Raw genomic sequence first — 22,333 nt, forward strand, 5'->3', positions numbered from 1 at the left:
TTGAAGGGCCAGAATGTCTGCAGGGATGGCTGCTGGGGGATAAGGGCCACCCACTTAAACACTGGCCAATGACTCCAGTGCATCGCCCTCAGACTCCAGCCAATGAAAGGTACACTGCTGCTTACACCACCACACATTTCCTCGGAGAGCAGACCATAGGAGTGCTGAAGATGTGATTCAGTTCCTGGACCACTCAGGTGGCTCTTTGCAATTCACACCAGAGAGGGTTTGCTGCCAAATCGCACATTGCTGTGTCCTTCACAATCTGGCTATGCAGAGGGATGAGGCCCTGTGAGGGGGTGAACAAGAAGAGGAGGAGCTCTCTTTAGAAGATGAGGAGATGCAGGAAGCCAAGAGGCATGCAGGGGGACAAAATGATGCCATGGACAAGGGAGACATGGGAGGCATGCCCAATATACTCTCATAGTTGAAAGGTTCCAGGAAGAGCAAAACTAAGTCCATTCATCAGGCAACATCTCTAATTCTCCAAGCCATTTCCTGACTTCTGAGGAATAGCTGTCACTGAGAGGATGGGTTCTGTATTCACACCAGTTCAGTTCCCGGCTGGAGACAATCCACATCTCTTTAACCTGTGCTTAACCCTTTCTCCACTCACATTGTCAGTACCTTTAAGACTTGATTATCTGTAAAGACTCACATTCTAACCATTATTTTGTAAATTGAGTTTGTGTCTTTATATGCCCTGTTTGTGAACAGAACTCCCATTCACCTGACAAAGGAGCAGCGCTCCAAAAGCTAGTGGCTTTTGCTACCAAATAAACCTGTTGGATTTTAACCTGGTGTTGTGAGACTTCTTACTGTGATAATCCCAGTCCAAAGCTGGCATCTCCACAATCTAAAGTCCAGTAAGGAAGAACAGCGATGTGAGTTGTGGCTGGATGTTTCCCTTCCATGTAAGGATGCAAACACTTCCACAAAGGAATAAGGACCAGAGTAGGGCTCTCAGTCTAAAGTACATCTCTTGGTTTGGGTCACTATCAGTTAGGAAACCCAGATACAAAGAGAGTCACATTGCTGTTGAGCCCCACCCCTTCTCAGTCATTGCTGTCTCTCGAGAACTAATGATTGAGAACTCACCAATCATACACGAATAATTGCACACATCTCCCTGATAACACATCAGGGTACAGTACCAAATGTCATGGAGCTTGCCATCACATGAATATTAATCTTAAAAGGTTCACTCTGAGTGTGAGGAAGGCTGACCATCGGAATAAAAGGGTTAAAAGATCCAAACCAAAATGCTTCATTTGACCATAACATTCACATCCCCCGTGAAATGGTTTTTATTCAGACTGATAGAGAATTCAAATCCCTGAGGTGAAATCAAAAGTTTTAACTCTCCTAATCCTACCACTGCACTACGGTGTAATCCTGACATCAATAGCAGAGGCCAAGGCAATCTGCTGACTGCTACGTCCTGAAGCCTGTGATCACCTTTGCGGACGTCCTCTGGTGGCCTGAGGTCTGGAGGGCCCAGCCTGATAAAGGTCTCCTACTCAGGAGTTGAAACTTCGAAGAGTCATCCTGACTCTAAAGCGTGGAAGTGTCTGAGAGAGAATGACTTTTGTCCTACTAAGGAATGTGTGAGATCCATGAAGAGAATAGCTGTCTGAGTACATGATGCCACAATGCGAGTTTGATACTGGAAGGAGCTGAAGGATGACTTACCCTGGTGGACAGGATGAGATCATTCATCTGTTTACTGCACTGGATGGCAATTCATGGGAGGGTGACATCTTTGTTGACCTTCTGGACAAGAACCTCCCAGGCCAGAGAGGTAAGGCTGGTGTGCTGCTCTGAGCATCCCAAGGATAGAGTACATACTGGTAGGACTGAGCTCCTTGAATAAGGGACTTGATGGTGAAAGTTGGTGCTGCCTTCTTCTTAAGGCTGCTAGCCTTTTTGCTCTGGGTTCTGGATATGTTGAAGGGTCTGGTGAAAACAAGTGGGCTGGATAGAGTGATATGAGTGTGCTGGACTGGTGTTTAAATATGTCACTGAGATCTTCGAGCCCGCCAGCTGGCGGTTGTTAGACAAATCAGCTACTGGGCCATCAGGAGAGACAGAGGGGAATGTGCTTGTGTGGCATTAATGATATTCCGAGCACAGAATCTGGTGTGGGATCCGACATTCCAATCAGTGGAAAGATGCTGCCGGAGCCACCCGTTACCATTTCCAAAATGGCAAATTCCACGTCAAGTCAACAAATTGTGCATTTTTATGAAGTAACATAGAATAAATAATGTAAGATTTACAGTAGCAATGGATGGAGGGATTACTTTTATATTATTATTATAAAGGGATTATTTTTCAAATTGCATTGTAATATGAGGATGGAGAACATGAGAAATAAATGGTGGCATGGTAGCACAGTGGTTAGCAATGCTGCTTCACAGCTCTAGGGTCCTGGGTTCAATTCCTGTGCTTGGGTCACTGTCTGTGTGGAGTTTGCACATTCTCCTCATGTCTGTGTGGGTTTCCTCTGGGTGCTTTGGTTTCCTCCCACAGTCCAAAGATGTGTGGGTTAGGTTGATTGGCTATGCTAAGAAATTGCCCCTTAGTGTCCAGGGATGTGTAGGTTAGAGGGATTAGTGGGTATAACATGTAGAGATATGGGGGTAGGGCCCCGGTGGGATTGTGTTTAGTGCAGACTTGAAGGGCCCCTTTCTGTACTGTAGGGTTCCATGATTCTATGAAATGTGAATGATTCCAATTGGATCACAGTCATAGTGAATAAATTTCACATTTTAATTCCAAAATGAGGTTTTAAATATTTTAGGTGACAGCAATATTTTATGCCAGTGCTAATTAATCAAAATAAATCTGAGATTGACAGTTTTTTTGCCTATCATGGGATATAAAAGGTTATATGGAATCAAGTCAGGTTTATAGAGTTAGATATAGATATATAGTTATACAGGTTATTTAGAGATAATTATAGCTAAGTAGTTATATAGGTTATACAGAGTCAGATTATAGATATATAATTATATAGATATACAGAGTTAGATATAGATATATAGTTATATAGAGTTAGACATAGGTATATAGCTAAATATAAGAATTAGATCATGGATTTGTCATAATCTCACTGAGTAACAAAATAGGCTCGAGGGGCTGAATGGCCTCTTCCTGTGAAGAAAGGCAGAAGCAAGATTCAGCAGAAATTATTTATTTTGTTAAGTAAAGAGTAGGTTTTCATTTTGCCTGATAGTTTTAAGATTTTGTATTGCATGGAAAATTCAAAAAAATCAATGTTTAAGGAGAAGGTACAAGTTCAGGGTAATGATGAGGCAGATTGTTAGCAGATAATGAAAGGAATTGACAGAGCATAAGAATGTCATATTACACCAGGGAATTGCTGTTGCAACTGTATAGGGCATTGGCAAAACCACATCTGGAGTATTGCACACTGGTCACCTTACTTGAGAATGGATGTAAATGCATCAGAGGCAGTTTAGAGAAGACTAGATTGACTCCTGAGATGAAGGACTTGTCCTATGAAGAGAGATTGAGTAGTTTAGGCCTATACTGGCTGGAGTTTAGAAAATTGAGAGGAGATCTAATTGAGGTACATAAGATGTCAAAGAGGATTGACAAGGTAGACGTAGAGAGGATGTTTCCCTTGTTGGACATTCTAGAATGAGAGGCCATAGTTTTAGTCTAAGGTGTGGGAGATTTAAAACAGAGATGAGGAAAAACTACTTCACTCAAAGGATTATGAATCTGTGGAATTCTCTACCCCAGAGTGCAGTGGATGCTTGAATATTTAAAAAAATTAAGGAGGTAAATAGGTTTTTAATTAGTAGCAGGATGAAGAGTTATGGGGAGCGGGCAGGAAGGTGGTGATGAGGCCAAGATGAGATCAGCAATGATCGTATGGAATGGTAGAGCAGACTTGAGGAGCTGAATTGCCTCCTCCTATTCCTAGTTCTTAGGTTCTTATGCTCTTGAAAGAATTTGGTTGCATTACCCCAGCAGTTGCAGTTTGTAGTCTGGAGATCTCAGCAGCTCACACAGGAATTTAATTGCTTCAAAATCCAATTTATTTTCTCCACACCTAGTAAGTTAAAAATAAAAGGAAGAGGTTTTTGAATCTTTTCTGCATCTGTTTGGTTTTCCATTTAAAAAACCCTCAACCAGTGAAAGATCTGTATCCAAGAATGTCATTTCCATCTCTTTGTAGCTCTTTGCCTGGTCACTTGGACTGTTTTGAGTAACACAATCTCTGTAGACTTAGTCATTGGGAAACGCTCTGTACTCATTGACAGCATTACTGTTAAAGTCAGGGAACTAACAAACAAACAAATGGTTCTCAGAATCATAGAATCCTACAGCACAGGTGGCCGTTCATTCCATTGTGCCTGTGCCAGCTCTTTGAAGGAACTATCCAGTTAGTCATGCTCTCCTGCTCTTTCCCCAATGCCAGGTTATTTTTTTCTTCTCAACTATTTATCAAATTCCCTGTTGAAAGATGCTGTTGAATCAGTTTCCACCTTCCTTTCAAATAGCATGTTCCAGATCATAATAACTGCGTAAATCAAATATCTTCAATGACCAGTAACTAGCAAGAAGCTCAATCAAATTGTTCTAAACATAGAAAATAATACAACAGACAAGAAGTATAAGTACATCATAAAAAATCTTTACCCAAAAACAAGGAACAATAACGATGAATGATAAACAATGTGTGGAATTTTCCTGTCCCGCCTGCCACAGGAATCATAGCAGGCGGGACATGGACCATACAAAGGTCCGTTGACCTCAGGCGGGATTTTCTGATCTTTGAGCAAACGTGGCCAGAAGATCCTGCCCATTGTTACACCCAGAGGGAATGGAAGGGAAAACAAGTAAGAAATATAAATTGTGGGAAATGGGTGAAAGGAATAAAAGCTATCCATTAATTATAGTGATAGCCTTTTTCCTTGGATAGTGATAGCCTTTTTCCTTGGATAGTGATAGCCTTTTAGCCTTTTTCCTCGGATGGAGAAAGCTAGCACGAGGGGGCATGACTTTAAATTAAGGGGGGGTAGCTACAGGACGGATGTCAGGGGTAGGTTCTTTACCCAGCGGGTGGTGAGGGATTGGAATGCCCTGCCTGCTGCAGTTGTAGATGCGTCTAGTTTGGGGGCGTTTAAGAGATCTCTGGATAGGTTTATGGACGAAAAGGGATTGGTATAGGCTAGTGGGTCATTGTTTTTGTAACTGGTCGGCGCAACATCGTGGGCCGAAGGGCCTGTTCTGCGCTGTAATGTTCTATGTTCTATGTTCTATGTTCTAAAGCAATAGCAGGAATAGCTGTACCTGAACAACAGAAGGTGACTGGGAACTCAGAGCAGTGACAGGCTAAGTACATATCATGCATATGGACAATACAATACCATCACTACCTAAGGCAAGTTTCTTCCTCAATTTTAATCCCATTGCAGTAAATCCTGAAATCTAATGCACAACTGCATGTGAAATAAGATCCAGAAAGTTGTTCTGATGTATAAACCCAGTTGGGTCCCCAAACTCCCTGAAATATTCTACACCATTGACTATTAATACCCTCAGGGTAAATAGTGAGAAATAAACTTGTCCTCATCCATATCACCCACATCCCAAGAAAGATATAAAAAGTGCTTACCACAATCTCTCACACTGGTGTAAATATGGTTGTAGATTCTTCAGTGCTGCACTATTTATGTTGGTTGCAGTGAGATCTAATTCTTCCAGATCTCCAATCTTCATGTCTAGAAAGTATTTCAGCACACTGAAATCTACTGGACTCAGTACATTGTCCCCGATGTGAATGCGTAGGTTTTGGGGATTTATTCTTTCGGCTAATGAATCATTTTGCTGTTCGAATAGACAGTGGAGAAGGTTCAAGATACTTGACCCATTTTCACAACGCTCTTTAATCCCTTCCAACAGCCAGTGACAGTAGGACTCGGATTTCGTGGCTTTGTCCAGTTTCATGTGCTTAGAAAGCAAGGTCTGGTTCCTCTCAGACAACAAGCCCGACAGGAACCGCTGGAATATATCCAAGAAACCCGAGGTCATCTTGTATTCGTTCATCGTGTCCACATTCATTATGTCTGGAAAAGGCTCTGGCTCCAGCACATAATGTAGAGCTGCAAAAAACTCCTGGATGGTGAAGTGTGTGAAGGAAAAGACACTCTCCACACATTCTGGCTCCTGGACAGAGGTTTTATCCAAAAAACTGTTGACCAAAGTGTTCACCTCAACTTGGTGAGCCTCCAAATCGTGCTGGTAGAACAGGGTGTTGTGCTGAAGTAGTTTACTGTATGCTAATCTGCTCAAATTCCGGAGGGTTTGTGTGAGGTGTTCTCCTGTGGCCTGGGCTCGGGAATGATGTTTCAGCAGAGCGCTGAGATAGCGGCTATAAATATCCGTCATTGTCTTTGGCTGTTTCTGAGCCTCCCCTTGGGTCTCTTTCAAAACACTGCAGACAATGTAACAAAAGGCAGGAACAAAGCACAAGGTAAAGAGGAATTCATTTTCTTTCACTTGCTGGAACATTCGATGACCCAATTCTTCATCTTGGTAATATTTCAGGAAGAAATTTCGGATTTCCTTTTCTGAAAAGCCGGTGATGATTACGAATCTGTCAATGGTTTCCACTGGAATGTAGTTAGTGGCTGTGGGCCGGCTGGTCAGGAGGATGGAAGCCCCCATGAGGAGTTCCCCTCGGAGCAGACTATGGATGATATCCACCAATTCCCCATCCTCATCGGGGTCTGTGATGAAGCAATCTCCATCTAAAGAACTACAGAACTTAAACTCATCAAAACCATCCAGAATTATTAGCAACTTCTCGGCAGCCTCAAAAATAGAATCCAGCGACTTCGATAAATGACTATTTTTCTTCAAGACCAGATTCCTGAAACTGGTTGGTTTATTAATTAAATTCAGGTCCCGGAATGTGAACTGTAGAACAAACTCAAAGTTATCAAAGCACTGATTATTGGCCCAGTCATAAACAATCTTCTGCAGCAAGACAGTTTTCCCAATTCCCGCTACTCCAGAAACCAGGGTTTTGTTGGGAGCTCGCTTATCGTTAACCTGCATAAATAACTGGCCTGGTTTGATATCCATTTGCTGGCTGTTCCTCTTCTGTAAGTGAATCCGATTCTGCCCGAAGGACAGTAATTCGTGCCGTTTGAATTCGAGGCTGTGATGCCCTTTAACAAGCAGCAAGTTGATGAACTGATCTGAAAGATGAATTTTCTCTCCGGCTCGCGAGTTGTAATACATCATTTCCTCATTCCTCCGACGAAGGACTTGTTTGTGTTTCTTTATCAAAATGGAGTGTTCTGCAGAGACACAAAACAATATTTCAAAGTCATGAAGCGTTGAAAGGCGAGCTGGAAGAGGATAGCAGAATTGGGCTGGGGAGGAGGGAGGTGAGGGGCTGAATGATCTGTTTTTGTGCTGGAAATCTTTTTGTGTCCAACCAAATAAACAAAATCAACTTAACTTAGGGACAACTCAAAAAGGGCAACTCCCTAAAAGGAGGGGAACCGCCAGAAACAAAAATCAAAGTAGAAAGGAAACTTAAAACATCAAATGAAAATGTGATTAAGGGGGGGTCAATAACACACCCCAGCCTCTGCAGTGCCCAATGGGCATGGAAGGCATCAACTGTGCTTTCGGACACCACGTCCTCCCTTTTCAGGGACACCTGGCCGCGAATATAGCCATGGTAGAGAGGTAGACAGTTGGATTGGGCGACCTCCTAGATCACCCACTGCCTGGACCTGTAGATGGCATACCTTGCCAGGTCCAGGAGCAGGTTCACCAGAAGGTCCTTCTCCTTGTTTCTGTGCTGGACGTTCTCTGTAACAATCACTATCGGATCAGGTTACCGTTTGGTCAACAGTCTAACTAGCTGATAGACTGGTCACTCTCTCTGTGTCCAGCACAAACCAGCATGTCTTCATTTGAGCAGTTCTGCTTTCAGCTCTTTACTCATCCACTTCAGCTTCACCTTTCATTGGTTGTTTCTAGAGCTGGTTTTCCAGCCAAACAGACTGCAGATTGACCATCATGCAAACTGCTGATTGGCCAAGACAAATCTGCACACACCCTCAACTTAATAATCATTCCAGAGAATTTTCCTGGGGACGAATCTTTATCCCTCAAGCAACATCACTAAAACTGATGGCCTGGTAGGCAGCACACTACTGTTTGTGGGATCCTGCTGTGCACACATTTCCTACATTACAACAGTGACTACACAGAAAATGTTTCATTGCCTGTAACGTACAATTACATGAAATGTGCTATGTAAATTCAAGTCTTCCATTTTTAACACTAAATATTGAGCATTGAATGTGTTTGATTTATATTCTACCCATCAGTCACACAAACTACCCAACAATACTGCTGACTATCATTGCTGACTCTTGATGAAAGAATTGCATCTACATTGTGCCCTTCACAACCTTAGGACACTGCAAAGCATTTCTACTTTAACATCCTCGCAGCCTAATTCTCTTACCCACACACTCATCCTGGAGTGCCACCTCCAATTTCTTGGCTGCAGCATTCACATTGAATCCAGAGATTCTCTCACTGGAATGTAGTTGAGGGTGTATTCTCACTGTAACTCTGACATGGGTACCAAGTGTATTTGTTTAGCACTGTTTCACAGTACCTACAGCCTCAGGTAAGTTAATGTTGCCCTACAGAATGATGATTGAACATTGATACCAATTTACACAAGTTCAGTTTTGGAATATGGCTCAAACTGCTTCATGCACTCACTCAACAGGAACATGAAGGCAGCCAAAATTGGAATTAAACATCCCAGCTGAGCCCACATCAACTCTGTACCTCGATATCAGTCTTCAGTGCAAAAGGACGGAGTCTCAATCAATGAGCAATCTCCTTACCCTTAGACACTGTTTCTTTTTCAGACACATCTTTGGTTTTCTCAAAGAGTGAACAAAAATGATCAGCCACTGTTTCCCCACGACAGTCGATAATATCTAGCAGAGCTCGGACTTTACTCCTGGGTCCAGGGTGGTACTTCACATCTTCAAAATCATCCTCTGAAATTAGCTGAATTTCCAAAGCATGATCCAGAATCCAGTCAATTCTGTCCCCGAGTTCATCAACAAGTTTCACTCGGTTTCTCCGGAGCAGCCGAAGTGAGGAGATTCTGTAAACACAGAAGAAAAGCTCATTCAGAAACTAAATAGGAGCAAATTCTATCCTGGATTTTTACAGTCAATGTGAATCCAGTGTGTGGAATTTTATTCAGTATCAATATCATTGTTAGTGTTAGAAAGAAAAGGAAAGGTCTCGATTTGTATTGCACCTTATCACATCCCAAATGTCACTCCAGATAAAAATATCCAGTTCACCAAGGAGTTAATGACACAACAAACAATGATGAAGGGACTTATAGAGTCAGTTTGAGGATGTATGATTGAAAATAAAGATCTCAAGAGTCTTGGAGTCACATTTGTTCCTACTGACATGTGCTGAATTATCAGAATAGGAGGAGATTCAGCCCCTTGAGCCCATTCTATCATTCTGTAAGATCCTGATAGATTTAATCTGTTAAAAGGAAAACGAAAATAGTTTATCCCAGCATGAGCTAAGGTATCAAAACACTGAGCACAATTTTATAGAACATAGAACATAGAATACTACAGCACAAACAAGCCCTTCGGCCCACAAGTTGCGCTGATCATATCCCTACCTACTAGGCCTACCTATAACCCTCAATCCCATTAAATCCAATGTATTCATCCAGAAGTCTCTTAAAAGACCCCAATGAGTTTGCCTCCACCACCACCGATGGCAGCCGATTCCACTCACCCACCAACCTTTGAGTGAAAAACTTACCCCTGACATCTCCTCTGTACCTACTCCCCAGCACCTTAAACCTGTGTCCTCTCCTAGCAACCATTTCAGCCCTGGGAAATAGCCTCTGAGAATCCACCCAATCTATACCTCTCAATATCTTATGCTCTAAGAAGACTCTCAGCTGTCAGAACAATCTCCAGGTCCTGACCTCCATGGTATCTTGGAGCTGCCAATCTGTGCAATCTACCAGAAGGTGGTCAATTAAGTTGTTGCCTCTGAATTTGCTGTCCAATTAACAACGATAGGTGGGTTCCTGAGGTGAGAAGCCCAGTCACCAGCACTGCCAGGAAAGATGGCCACTGCAGGAGCTGGTAATTGACAGTGAGGGCACCTCTTGATGGAGGTGTTTCTGAAGCTGAAGATTGAAAAATAACCCATGGCCACAGATTTGTGGTTCTTTCTGTAGGGGAGTAACCCTTCCACAGAATTGCTTATGGCTGCACCTCTGGACCTCAGATCCCCATGACACTGGAAGGGGCAATTTAACAATGTGCCAATGGCTCCCTAGCTTGCTGCTGGGAGGCTACCTCCAGCTACTTGCCAGGATTCACCCTCAGCAGAGGATCCTGTTCAACACAAGGAAGATCCATCTATCTTGCCCCCAGCTGATCTTTTAAGTGATCCTAATTGCTTACTTGCTGCCACTTTGCACCTACGTCCAGCTGTATTTAATGGAAGCGGAAATCTGACCACAAACTTTTGCAATTTGTTCCCACTGGTTCCTTGAAAACCACCTCCACCTGGTCAGAAAGATTGCATCCTGCTCTCACAGGTGATGAGTCTGGAGGTGGGAAAAACATTTACTCAGGCCAACATAGGTCAGTTGACTGAAACTGAGGTGGATACACTTTTATCTAGAGCGGTCGTGGCAGCAATGAGCGTCATGATACTGGAGTTGGATTTGCCGTCAAGAGTCACCTTGTTCAGAAACTTGCTAGTCGACCCAAGGGTGTGAATGACCAGCTTATGACATTACAGCTTCTGCTACAGAACAGAAGTCAAGCCACCCTGATCAGCGCCTATGCCCCCACAATGAACATTGCAGACAAGATGAAAGACAAGTTCTACGGAGAACTAGATGCCCTATTATCAGCCATGAGCAGTACCAACAAGCTGATCTTGCTTGGCGATTTCAATGCAAGAATAGGGTGTGACTCTGCAATCTGACAGGGAGTCATTGGAAGGCATGGAGTGGGCAAGTGTTAACAGTAACGGCCTACTCTTATTGAAGACCTGTGCAGCACATGACCTCCTCTTCACCAACACAACCTTCCGTCTGCCTACCCATAACAAGACCTCCTGGATGCATCCCCGCTCTGAGCATTGGCATCTTATTGACTATGTCATTGTCAGGAGAAAAGACAGGCAGGATGTCAGAGTGACCAAGGCCATGTGTGGTGCTGACTGCTGGACAGATCACAGGCTCATTGTCTCCAAAATGAGGCTCCGCATCAGACCCAAGAGGCAACTACAAGGAAGCAAGGTTATGAAAAGAATCAATGCGGCCAAACTAAAGAACCCCAGCATTGCTTCAGTGCTGGCTGAAGACTTAGAAATCAAGCTTGCTGACCTACACCTCACAGACAGCACCGAGGACGACTGGGAACGCTTCAGGGATGCTGTCCATACATCTGCGCTGAAGATGCTCGGGCCCTCCACCCGCAAGCAGCATGACTGGTTCCATGAGAATGATGAGGAGATACAGGCTCTACTTGTTGAAAAGCACCATCCTCATCTGGCCTGTCAGAATGACCCATCTTCAGCTGCCAAGAAAAGTGCTTTTACCAGTGCTCACAGGACAGTCCAGAATAAACCGTAAAATGCAGGATACCTGGCTGAGCGTCAAGGCAGATGAAATACAGGGATATGCTGACAGAAACAACTTGAAACAGTTCTATGAAGCCGTCAACACTCTCTATGGACCTCCATCTCTCGGGAGTTCCCTCCTCCTGTGTACAGATGGTACAACTCTCATTACAGAGAAGGCTCAGATCCTGCAGTGATGGGCTGAACACTTTGAAGCCATCCTCAACCGACCATCATCTATTAACGATGAGGCAATAGATAGGATGCCCCTGGTCGATATCAACAGCGCCATGGATGACCCACCTGTAGTAGCCAAAGTCACGAAAGCTGTCAGCCAGCTATCCAGAGGCAAAGCCCCAGGGGCAGATGCCATACCCACAGAGATCTATAAAGCTGCTGGTCCTGCACTTATCGAGAAGCTCACCGAGTTGTTCCAGTCCTTTTTGAAAGCAAGGATCCATTCCTCAGGAACTTAAAGATGCTTCCATCCTACACCTCTACAAGAGGAAGGGCAATCAGCAAGTATGCGACAATCACCGAGGAATTTCGCTGCTCTCCATCACAGGAAAAACCCTTGCAAGAGACCTGCTAAATCGTCTGGTCACTCATCTGGAGCTGGGCTTGCTTCCAGAGTCACAGTGTGGCTTCCGCAAAGATCACGGGACTATTGACATGATTTTTGCTGCACACCAACTTCAGGAGAAGTGTCAGGAGCAGAATCGCAAGCTCTACACAACCTTTGTTGACCTCGTGAAAGCCTTCAACACTGTCAGCCAACAAGGCCTGTGGAGGATCACGTCAAAGTTTGGCTGCCCCTCCAAATTCATTCAGGTGGTACACCAGCTCCACGATGGCCAGGGTACTGGATGGTGGCAAATCCACTGAGGCATTCCCAGTCACCAATGGCGTCAAACAGGGCTGTGTGCTCGCACCCACACTGTTCAGCAGGATGTTTACTGCCGTGCTGAATGATGCCTTCCAGGAAAGTGTTGCTGGAATCAGCCTCAAGTACAGAGTGAATGGGAAGCTCTTCAACCTGAGGAGACTTCAAGCGATTCCCAAAGTGAAGGAGACTATTCTGAGAGACTTGCTCTTTGCCGATGACTGCGCCCTGTATACTGGCTCAGAGCCAGAGATGCAAGTCAGTATGGACAAATTTTCCAAGGCTTGTGACATCTTTGGACTCACCATCAACATTAAAAAGACTGAAATCATGCACCAGCCTGCTCCTCATGCACCATACACAGAACCCATAATCACAATCAAAGGGCAGAAACTACAGGCAGTGGAACAGTTCACTTATCTTGGCAGCACCTTCCCTCAAGCAGTGGCTATTGACGCAGAAGTTAACTGCAGAATACCAAAGGCAAATTCTGCTTTTGGTAGACTGCGATCCACTGTATGGGAACATAAGAATATAAGAAATAGGAGCAGGAGTAGGCCATCTAGCCCTTCGAGCCTGCCCCGCCATTCAATAAGATCATGGCTGATCTGTCGTGGCTCAGTTCCACATTCCCGCCCTCTCCCCATAACCCTTAATCCCCTCTCTTATCAAAAACCCATCAACCCGTGTCTTAAAAATATTTAGCGAGGCAGCCTCCACCACTTCAACGGGCAGAGAATTCCAGAGATTCACCACCCTTTGACTGAAGAAGTTCCTCCTCAACTCTGTTCTAAACCGCCCCCCCTTTATCTTGAGGCTGTGCCCCCTAGTCCTACTGTCCTTTCTGAGCGGGAAGAGTCTCTCCACCTCTATCCTATCCATCCCATTCATCATCTTATATGTCTCGATGAGATCTCCCCTCATTCTTCTAAACTCTAACGAGTACAAGCCTAGTTTATTCAGCCTCTCCTCATAGCTCAACCCCCTCAACTCCGGCATCAGCCTAGTAAACCTCCTCTGCACTCCCTCCAAGGCCAAAATATCCTTGCGTAAGTGCGGCGAACAAAACTGCACACAGTACTCCAGCTGCGGCCTCACCAGTGCCCTATACAGCTGCAGCAAGACCTCCCTACTTTTATATTCAATCCCCCTCGCTATGAAGGCCAGCATCCCATTAGCCTTCCTGACCACCTGCTGCACCTGCAGGCTGGGTTTTTGCAACTCATGCACAAGGACCCTGAGGTCCCTCTGCACCGTCGCCTGCTGCAGTTTTTCGCCACGTAAGTAATAGTCCTTCCTACCATTATTCCTACCAAAGTGGACCACCTCGCACTTGCCAACATTAAATTCCATTTGCCAGTTCCTGGCCCATTCGCCCAGCCTATCTAGATTCTTCTGCAGACTCTCCACACTCTCTGCGCAATTTGCCGTTCCACCAATCTTGCTGTCATCAGCAAATTTCGACACCATACACTTGGTTCCCTCCTCCAGATCATCTATATAAATGGTAAGTAGCTGAGGCCCCAGCACCGACCCCTGGGGCACTCCACTAGTCACCAACTGCCAATCCGAATAGCACCCGTTGACCCCCACACTCTGCCTCCTATTTGACAGCCAATCCTCTATCCACGCTAACACCCTACCCCGAACTCCATGCCCCCTTACCTTCTGCAATAACCTCTTGTGAGGTACCTTGTCAAACGCCTTCTGAAAATCAAGAAAGACCACATCCACCGGCTCTCCTCTATCCACCGCCCTAGACACATCCTCATAGAACTCCAATAAATTTGTCAGACACGACTTCCCCTTAACAAAACCGTGCTGCGTCCGCTCTATCAAGCAATTCCCCTCAAGATGCCTCGCTATTTCCTCCTTGATGACGGATTCTAACATTTTACCTACAACAGACGTTAAACTAACCGTCCTATAATTCCCTGCCTTTTGACTGCCACCCTTCTTAAACAACGGCGTAACATTAGCCATTTTCCAATCTTCCGGCACTTTCCCGGAATCCAGCGACGTTTGGAAAATAACCACCAAGGCATCCATTATCACCTCCGCCATTTCTTTCAGAACCCTTGGATGCATTCCATCCGGTCCTGGGGACTTGTCCACAATCAGTCCCTCCAGTCTGTCGAGCACCGCCTCTCTAGTAACAACAATGTCATTGAGACCCTCCACTCCTACCACCTTTCCATCGCTAACACCCGGCAAATTATTCACGTCCTCCTCCGTGAAGACCGAAACAAAAAAGTTATTCAAGACCTCAGCCATTTCCCCATCCCCTACCACTAAGTCCCCCTTCTCATCCTCTAAGGGACCAACGTTCACCCTAGCCAGCCTCTTCCTTTTTATATATTTATAAAAACTCTTGCTATCCTTTTTTATATTAAGCGCTAGCCCAGCTTCATAGTTTATCCTACCCTTCTTTATCAACTTCTTTGTCAATCTTTGTTGACTTTTAAACCTCTCCCAATCCTCTTCTCGCCCACTACTCTTAGCTACTCTAAACGCCTCCACTTTTAATTTAACACTTTCCTTCACCTCCTTCGTTATCCACGGCTGATTACCTCTCCTCCTACGGTCCTTTTTAACCATCGGAATAAATTTCCGCTGAGCACCACGTTGGGAACGTCGAGGAATCAGCCCAGCAACAAAACTGAAAGTCTACAGTGCTGCGGTACTCACTACCCTCCTGTAGGCCTGTGAAACGTGGACTGTGTATCGAAGGCATGCAAGACAGCTCAATCATTTCCACGTGACTTTCTTTGCATCAGATGGCAAGACAAAGTACCAGACACTGAAGTTCTCTCTGGAGCAAGTCTACCATCAGTCCACACACTGCAGATGAGAGCGCAAACCTAGTGGGCAGGTCATATCATCCGTATGTCAGACGAGCGCATACCCAAGCAGCTCCTTTTTTGGGAACTCTCTGCTGGAAGATGCTCACGTGGAGGGCAGAAGAAACGTTTCAAAGACACACTCAAGGCCTCCCTGAAGTCGCTTGACATTGACACAACCACCTGGGAAATGCTGGCACAAAACCGCCGTTGTTTAAAAAAGGTTCCAAAAGAAATCCGGGAAATTATAGGCCAGTAAGTTTGACGTCGATGGTGGGCAAGTTATTGGAAGGTGTGATAAGGGATAGGATCTACAAATATTTGGATAGACAGGGACTTATTAGGGAGAGTCAACATGGCTTTGTGAGTGGTAGCTCATGTCTGACCAATCTATTAGAATTTTTCGAGGAGGTTACCAGGAAAGTGGATGAAGGGAAGGCGGTGGATGTTGTCTACCTGGATTTTAGCAAGGCCTTTGATAAGGTCCCTCATGGGAGGTTAGTTAGGAAGGTTCAGTCGCTAGGTATACATGGGGAGGTAGTAAATTGGATTAGACACTGGCTCAATGGAAGAAGTCAGAGAGTGGTTGTGGAGGATTGCTTCTCTGTGTGGAGACCTGTGACTAGTGGTGTGCACTAGTGGTCTCCCCAATGTACCATGCTTCGGGACATCCTTTCTTGCAACGTATCCTTTCTTGCAACTACCTGATGTCCCAAAGCATGGTACATTGGGGAGACCATGCAGACGCTACGACAATGGATGAATGAACGTCGCTCGACAATCACCAGGCAATACTGTTCCCTTCCTGTTGGCGAACACTTCAGTGGTCACGGGCATTCAGCCTCTGACCTTCGGGTAAGCGTTCTCCAAGGCGGCCTTCACGACACATGACAGCGCAGAGTCGCTGAGCAGAGACTGATAGCCAAGTTCCGCACACATGAGGACAGTCTCAACAGGGATCTTGGGTTCATGTCGCACTATCTGTAACCCCAGTGACTTGCCTGGGTTTGCAAAACCTCACTCACTGTGCTGTCTGGACACAATACACATCTCTTTAACCTGTGATCAGTGCTCCTTCCACACACATTGTCAGCCACTTTAGGACTTGAACAGCAGGTTAGGTGTAAAGATTCGCATTCTAATCAGTAATCTCTAAACTGTCTGTGCTTTATACGCTCTGTCCGAGGCCAGAACTCTCCATTCACCTGACAAAGAGGGAGTCCCCTCGAAAGCTTGTGAGTTTACTATCAAATAAATCGGTTGGACTAAAACCTGGTGTTGTCAGACTTTTTACTGTGTTTACCCCAGTCCAACGCCGGCACATCCACATCATGACTAGTGGTGTGCCGCAGGGATCGGTGTTGGGGCTATTGTTGCTTGCATCTGTATCAATGATCTGAATGATAATGTGGTAAATTGGATCAGCAAATTTGCTGATGATACAAAGATTGGAGGTGTATTGGACAGTGAGGAAGGTTTTCAAAGTTTGCAGAGGGATTTGGACCAACTAGAAAAATGGGCTGAAAAATGGCAAATGGAATTTAACGCAGACAAGTGTGAGGTATTGCACTTTGGAAGAACAAACCAAAGTAGAACATGCAGGGTAAACGGTAGGACTCTGAAGAGTGCAGTTGAACAGAGGGATCTGAGAATACAGGTACAGAATTCCCTAAAAGTGACGTCACAGCTGGATAGGGTCGTAAAGAGTGCTTTTGGTACATTGGCCTTTATAAATCGGAGTATCGAATATAAAAGTTGGAGTGTTATGGTAAGGTTATATAAGGCATTGGTGAGGCTGAATTTAGAGTATTGCGTACAGTTTTGGTCACCTAGTTACAGGAAGGATGTAAATAAGGTTGAAAGAATGCAGAGAAGGTTCACAAAGATGTTGCCGGGACTTGAGAAGCTGAGTTACAGAGAGAGACTGAATAGGTTAGGACTTTATTCCCTGGAGCGTAGAAGAATGAGGGGAGATTTGATAGAGGTGTATAAGATTTTGATGGGTATTACATAAGAACATAAGAACATAAGAAATAGGAGCAGGAGTAGGCCATCTAGCCCTTCGAGCCTGCCCCGCCATTCAATAAGATCATGGCTGATCTGTCGTGGCTCAGTTCCACATTCCCGCCCTCTCCCCATAACCCTTAATCCCCTCTCTTATCAAAAACCCATCAACCCGCGTCTTAAAAATATTTAGCGAGGTAGCCTCCACCACTTCAACGGGCAGAGAATTCCAGAGATTCACCACCCTTTGAGTGAAGAAGTTCCTCCTCAACTCCGTTCTAAACCTCCCCCCCTTTATCTTGAGGCTGTGCCCCCTAGTCCTACTGTCCTTTCTGAGCAGGAAGAGTCTCTCCACCTCTATCCTATCCATCCCATTCATCATCTTATACGTCTCAATGAGATCTCCCCTCATTCTTCTAAACTCTAACGAGTACAAGCCTAATTTATTCAGCCTCTCCTCATAGCTCAACCCCCTCAACTCCGGTATCAGCCTAGTAAATCTCCTCTGCACTCCCTCCAAGGCCAAAATATCCTTGCGTAAGTACGGAGCCCAAAACTGCACACAGTACTCCAGCTGCGGCCTCACCAGTGCCCTATACAGCCGCAGCAAGACCTCCCTACTTTTATATTCAATCCCCCTCGCTATGAAGGCCAGCATCCCATTCGCCTTCCTGACCACCTGCTGCACCTGCAAGCTGGGTTTTTGCAACTCATGCACAAGGACCCCGAGGTCCCTCTGCACCGTCGCCTGCTGCAGTTTTTCGCCACTTAAGTAATAGTCCTTCCTACTATTATTCCTACCAAAGTGGACCACCTCGCACTTGCCAACATTAAATTCCATTTGCCAGTTCCTGGCCCATTCGCCCAGCCTATCTAGATCCTTCTGCAGACTCTCCACACCCTCCACACAATTTGCCGTTCCACCAATCTTGGTGTCATCAGCAAATTTCGACACCCTACACTCAGTTCCCTCCTCCAGATCATCTATATAAATGGTAAATAGCTGAGGCCCCAGCACTGACCCCTGGGGCACTCCACTAGTCACCATCCGCCAATCCGAATAGCACCCATTGACCCCCACTCTCTGCCTCCTATTTGACAACCAATCCTCTATCCACGCTAACACCCTACCCCCAACTCCATGCCCCCTTACCTTCTGCAATAACCTCTTGTGAGGTACCTTGTCAAACGCCTTCTGAAAATCAAGAAAGACCACATCCACCGGCTCTCCTCTATCCACCGCCCTAGACACATCCTCATAGAACTCCAATAAATTTGTCAGACACGACTTCCGCAAGCAGGCTTTTTCCACTGAGGTTAGGGGAGAAAAAAGCCAGAGGGCATGGGTTAAGGGTGAAAGGAGAAAAGTTTAAAGGGAAAATTAGTGGGGGCTTCTTCAGAGAGCGATGGGAGTGTGGAATGAGCTGCCAGGTAAAGTGGTAAATGTGGGGTCACTTTTAACATTTAAGAAAAACTTGGACAGGTTCATGGATGAGAGGGGTGTGGAGGGATATGGTCCAAGTGCAGGTCAGTGGGACTAGGCAAAAAATGGTTCGGCGCAGACAAAAAGAGCCAAAAGGCCTGTTTCTGAGCTGTAATTTTCTATGGTTCCTTGGTACCTGGCGCTGCCTCATCCACAAGGGCTGTCAAGCTTATGAAGCAACATGCATTGCTGAAGCACAATTTAAGCACGAGCTGCGCAAGTCCAGAGCCACCAGTGCAACAACTATAGTGTCTACACAAGTCTGTCCAATTTGTGCCAGGACATTCATGCCCGAATTGGCCTGATCAGTCATCTTCGGACACATCGCATCCAGCCTCAAAATGACTAATGGTGTTGAGGTCCTCATCAACGACGATGGACGAACAATGTACTGGAACCCTGCTTCCATCCCATCACTGGGAGGCTTGCTTTGCCTTGCACTGGTTGCTCCAGGGCTGCATTAGAGTGCTTAAAAATTGGAGTTAGGTGAGTGAGGGAGTTTGGAGAAGAGGGAAAGAAGGTGCTTCATTCCTCGATCTTTCCTCAGAAAGAAGATCAGTGGCCTTGGTGAATATTTCTACTGCCCTTTATATCCTCAACCACAAGTAAACATAATGGGAGTAATTTAAGGGTAAGTCACGCAGGGCAGCTCAGCCATGTGGAGTGCTCCTCCTGTTCAGCCTGCGGAGTTGGGGATTCTCCCAAAGCCCAGGTATGCAGGAAGTATCTCCAGCTGCAGTTACCTAAATCAGTATTTTGGAACTAGAGCTGCGGCTAGGGGCCCCGTGGAGTTTCGGCAAAGGTGAGATCTTTGTGGATAGTGTATACAGTGAGGTGGTCACACCACAGGTAAAGAGTGCATAGGCAGGAAGGGAGTAGGGGTCGCCATTCAGAAGCAGATAGTGCGGAGTTCCTTGGAACCATCTCCCTCTCTGTTTTGGATACTGTTGGGGAGATGGTTTCACAGGGGAATACAGAGAGCCAGGTCGGTGGCACCGTGAGTGGCTCAGCTGCGGGCGTGGGGGGAATCTCCAGATCCGACTACCCGCTCCTGAGATACAGCTCCCAGCTCCGCAGTCTCAGCCCAGCCCAGCGCACTCACCTCTCTCCTCCCTGGGCTGTAGCCTCCATGCCAGCTCCTGCTGCCAGTTGCAATCGCTGGCTCTACAATTCCAGCCGCTGCCGCACTCACTCCGCTCCGCCTGGGATCAGTCTGCACCTTCACCCTCTCCATCTCCGCACCATCAGCACTCTGCTCTCAAACTCCCAGAAACTGCAAACTCCAGGCCAGTAAAAAGTCTGACAACACCAGGTTTAAGTCCAGGCCAGTGCAGAGTCGCCCTCTCTAGGACTCACACTGGAAACTATCTCCACAGTGACCCGTCAACGCTCCCCCACACTATTCCCTCACAACCACAGTTAAAACTGGCTTCAGATTCTCTCAGTTCACGGGTTTCTTCAGTTTCATCGCTTCCTGTTTCTGCTGCCAGCTGAAATCATGCCACACTGACACTCCCACTATATTACTGAGGGAGTGCCGCACTGTCAGAGGGTCAGTGCTGAGGGAGTGCCGCACTGTCGGAGGGTCAGCGCTGAGGGAGTGCCGCACTGTCAGAGGGTCAGTGCTGAGGGAGTGCCGCACTGTCAGAGGGTCAGTGCTGAGGGAGTGCCGCACTGTCAGAGGGTCAGTGCTGAGGGAGTGCCGCACTGTCAGAGGGTCAGTGCTGAGGGAGTGCCGCACTGTCGGAGGGTCAGCGCTGAGGGAGTGCCGCACTGTCAGAGGGTCAGTGCTGAGGGAGTGCCGCACTGTCAGAGGGTCAGCGCTGAGGGAGTGCCGCACTGTCAGAGGGTCAGTGCTGAGGGAGTGCCGCACTGTCAGAGGGTCAGTGCTGAGGGAGTGCCGCACTGTCAGAGGGTCAGTGCTGAGGGAGTGCCGCACTGTCAGAGGGTCAGTGCTGAGGGAGTGCCGCACTGTCAGAGGGTCAGTGCTGAGGGAGTGCCGCACTGTCAGAGGGTCAGTGCTGAGGGAGTGCCGCACTGTCAGAGGGTCAGTGCTGAGGGAGTGCCGCACTGTCAGAGGGTCAGTGCTGAGGGAGTGCCGCACTGTCAGAGGGTCAGTGCTGAGGGAGTGCTGCACTGTCAGAGGGTCAGTATTGAGGGAGTGCCACACTGTCAGAGGGTCAGTGCTGAGGGAGCGCCGCACTGTCAGAGGGTCAGTGCTGAGGGAGTGCCGCACTGTCAGAGGGTCAGTGCTGAGGGAGTGCCGCACTGTCAGAGGGTCAGTGCTGAGGGAGTGCTGCACTGTCAGAGGGTCAGTATTGAGGGAGTGCCACACTGTCAGAGGGTCAGTACCGAGTGAGTGCCACACTGTCAGAGGGTCAGTGCGGATGGAGTGCCGCACTGTCAGAGGGTCAGTATTGAGGGAGTGCCACACTGTCAGAGGGTCGGTGCTGAGGGAGTGCCGCACTGTCAGAGGGTCAGTGCTGAGGGAGTGCTGCACTGTCAGAGGGTCAGTGCTGAGGGAGAGCTGCACTGTCAGAGGGTCAGTATTGAGGGAGTGCCACACTGTCAGAGGGTCAGTACCGAGTGAGTGCCACACTGTCAGAGGGTCAGTGTGGATGGAGTGCCACACTGTCAGAGGGTCAGTATTGAGGGAGTGCCACACTGTCAGAGGGTCGGTGCTGAGGGAGTGCCGCACTGTCAGAGGGTCAGTGCTGAGGGAGTGCCGCACTGTCAGAGGGTCAGTGCTGAGGGAGTGCTGCACTGTCAGAGGGTCGGTGCTGAGGGAGTGCCGCACTGTCAGAGGGTCAGTGCTGAGGGAGTGCCGCACTGTCAGAGGGTCAGTGCTGAGGGAGTGCCGCACTGTCAGAAGGTCAGTGCTGAGGGAGTGCCGCACTGTCAGAGGGTCAGTGCTGAGGAAGCGCCGCACTGTCAGAGGGTTAGTGCTGAGGGAGTGCTGCACTGTCAGCGGGTCAGCGCTGAGGGAGTGCCGCATTGTCAGAGGGTCAGCGCTGAGGGAGTGCCGCATTGTCAGAGGGTCAGTGCTGAGGGAGTGCCGCACTGTCAGTGCTCCTGTCTTTAATGCAATACTTTAAACGCAGGCTCTGTCAGTTGAATGCAATAAATCCCAGGGCCACTATTTGGAAGAAGAGGAGCTGGGTTTTCCCTTGTGTGCTCACCGATATTCATCGCTCAGTCATCAACACTGATACAGATTACCTGCTGATTATTACACTGCTCTTTCTGGGAGCTTGCTGTGCGCTAGTTTCTGCCTGAGTGTTCAACAATGCTATCCCATGCTTCTACATCTGGTTCTGCTGTTTGTGCCAAGGCAATTTGCAGATGATGTAATTCTAATCTGAAACGAGGTTGGCCACAGCTTCTTCTCTGGTATTTTACAGACTAAGAGGT

The 22,333-nt window shown here is 46.8% G+C and overlaps 1 protein-coding gene across 2 annotated transcripts in view; it reads right to left on the reverse strand.

Annotated features, from left to right (window-relative positions):
• LOC145350940 (NACHT, LRR and PYD domains-containing protein 3-like) overlaps nt 1-20,332 on the reverse strand; it is a 28,095-nt gene extending 7,763 nt beyond the window's left edge. The window contains exons 1-4 of one of the 2 annotated variants that reach the window (XM_080200449.1): nt 20,025-20,332; nt 8,925-9,193; nt 5,654-7,343; nt 3,998-4,084 (exon numbers count right to left, since the gene is read on the reverse strand). In XM_080200449.1, the coding sequence (XP_080056575.1) occupies nt 3,998-4,084; nt 5,654-7,343; nt 8,925-9,193; nt 20,025-20,053 (2,075 nt within the window). In that variant the 5' untranslated portion in view covers nt 20,054-20,332. The remainder of the gene's footprint in view (nt 1-3,997; nt 4,085-5,653; nt 7,344-8,924; nt 9,194-20,024) is intronic. The other variant, XM_080200458.1, reaches the window with a different exon arrangement.
• Nucleotides 20,333-22,333: the final 2,001 nt, after the last annotated feature.

Source organism: Carcharhinus amblyrhynchos, chromosome 1 (genome assembly GCF_965287045.1).
Source record: "Carcharhinus amblyrhynchos chromosome 1, sCarAmb.v2.hapA, whole genome shotgun sequence".
NCBI lineage: Eukaryota > Metazoa > Chordata > Chondrichthyes > Carcharhiniformes > Carcharhinidae > Carcharhinus > Carcharhinus amblyrhynchos.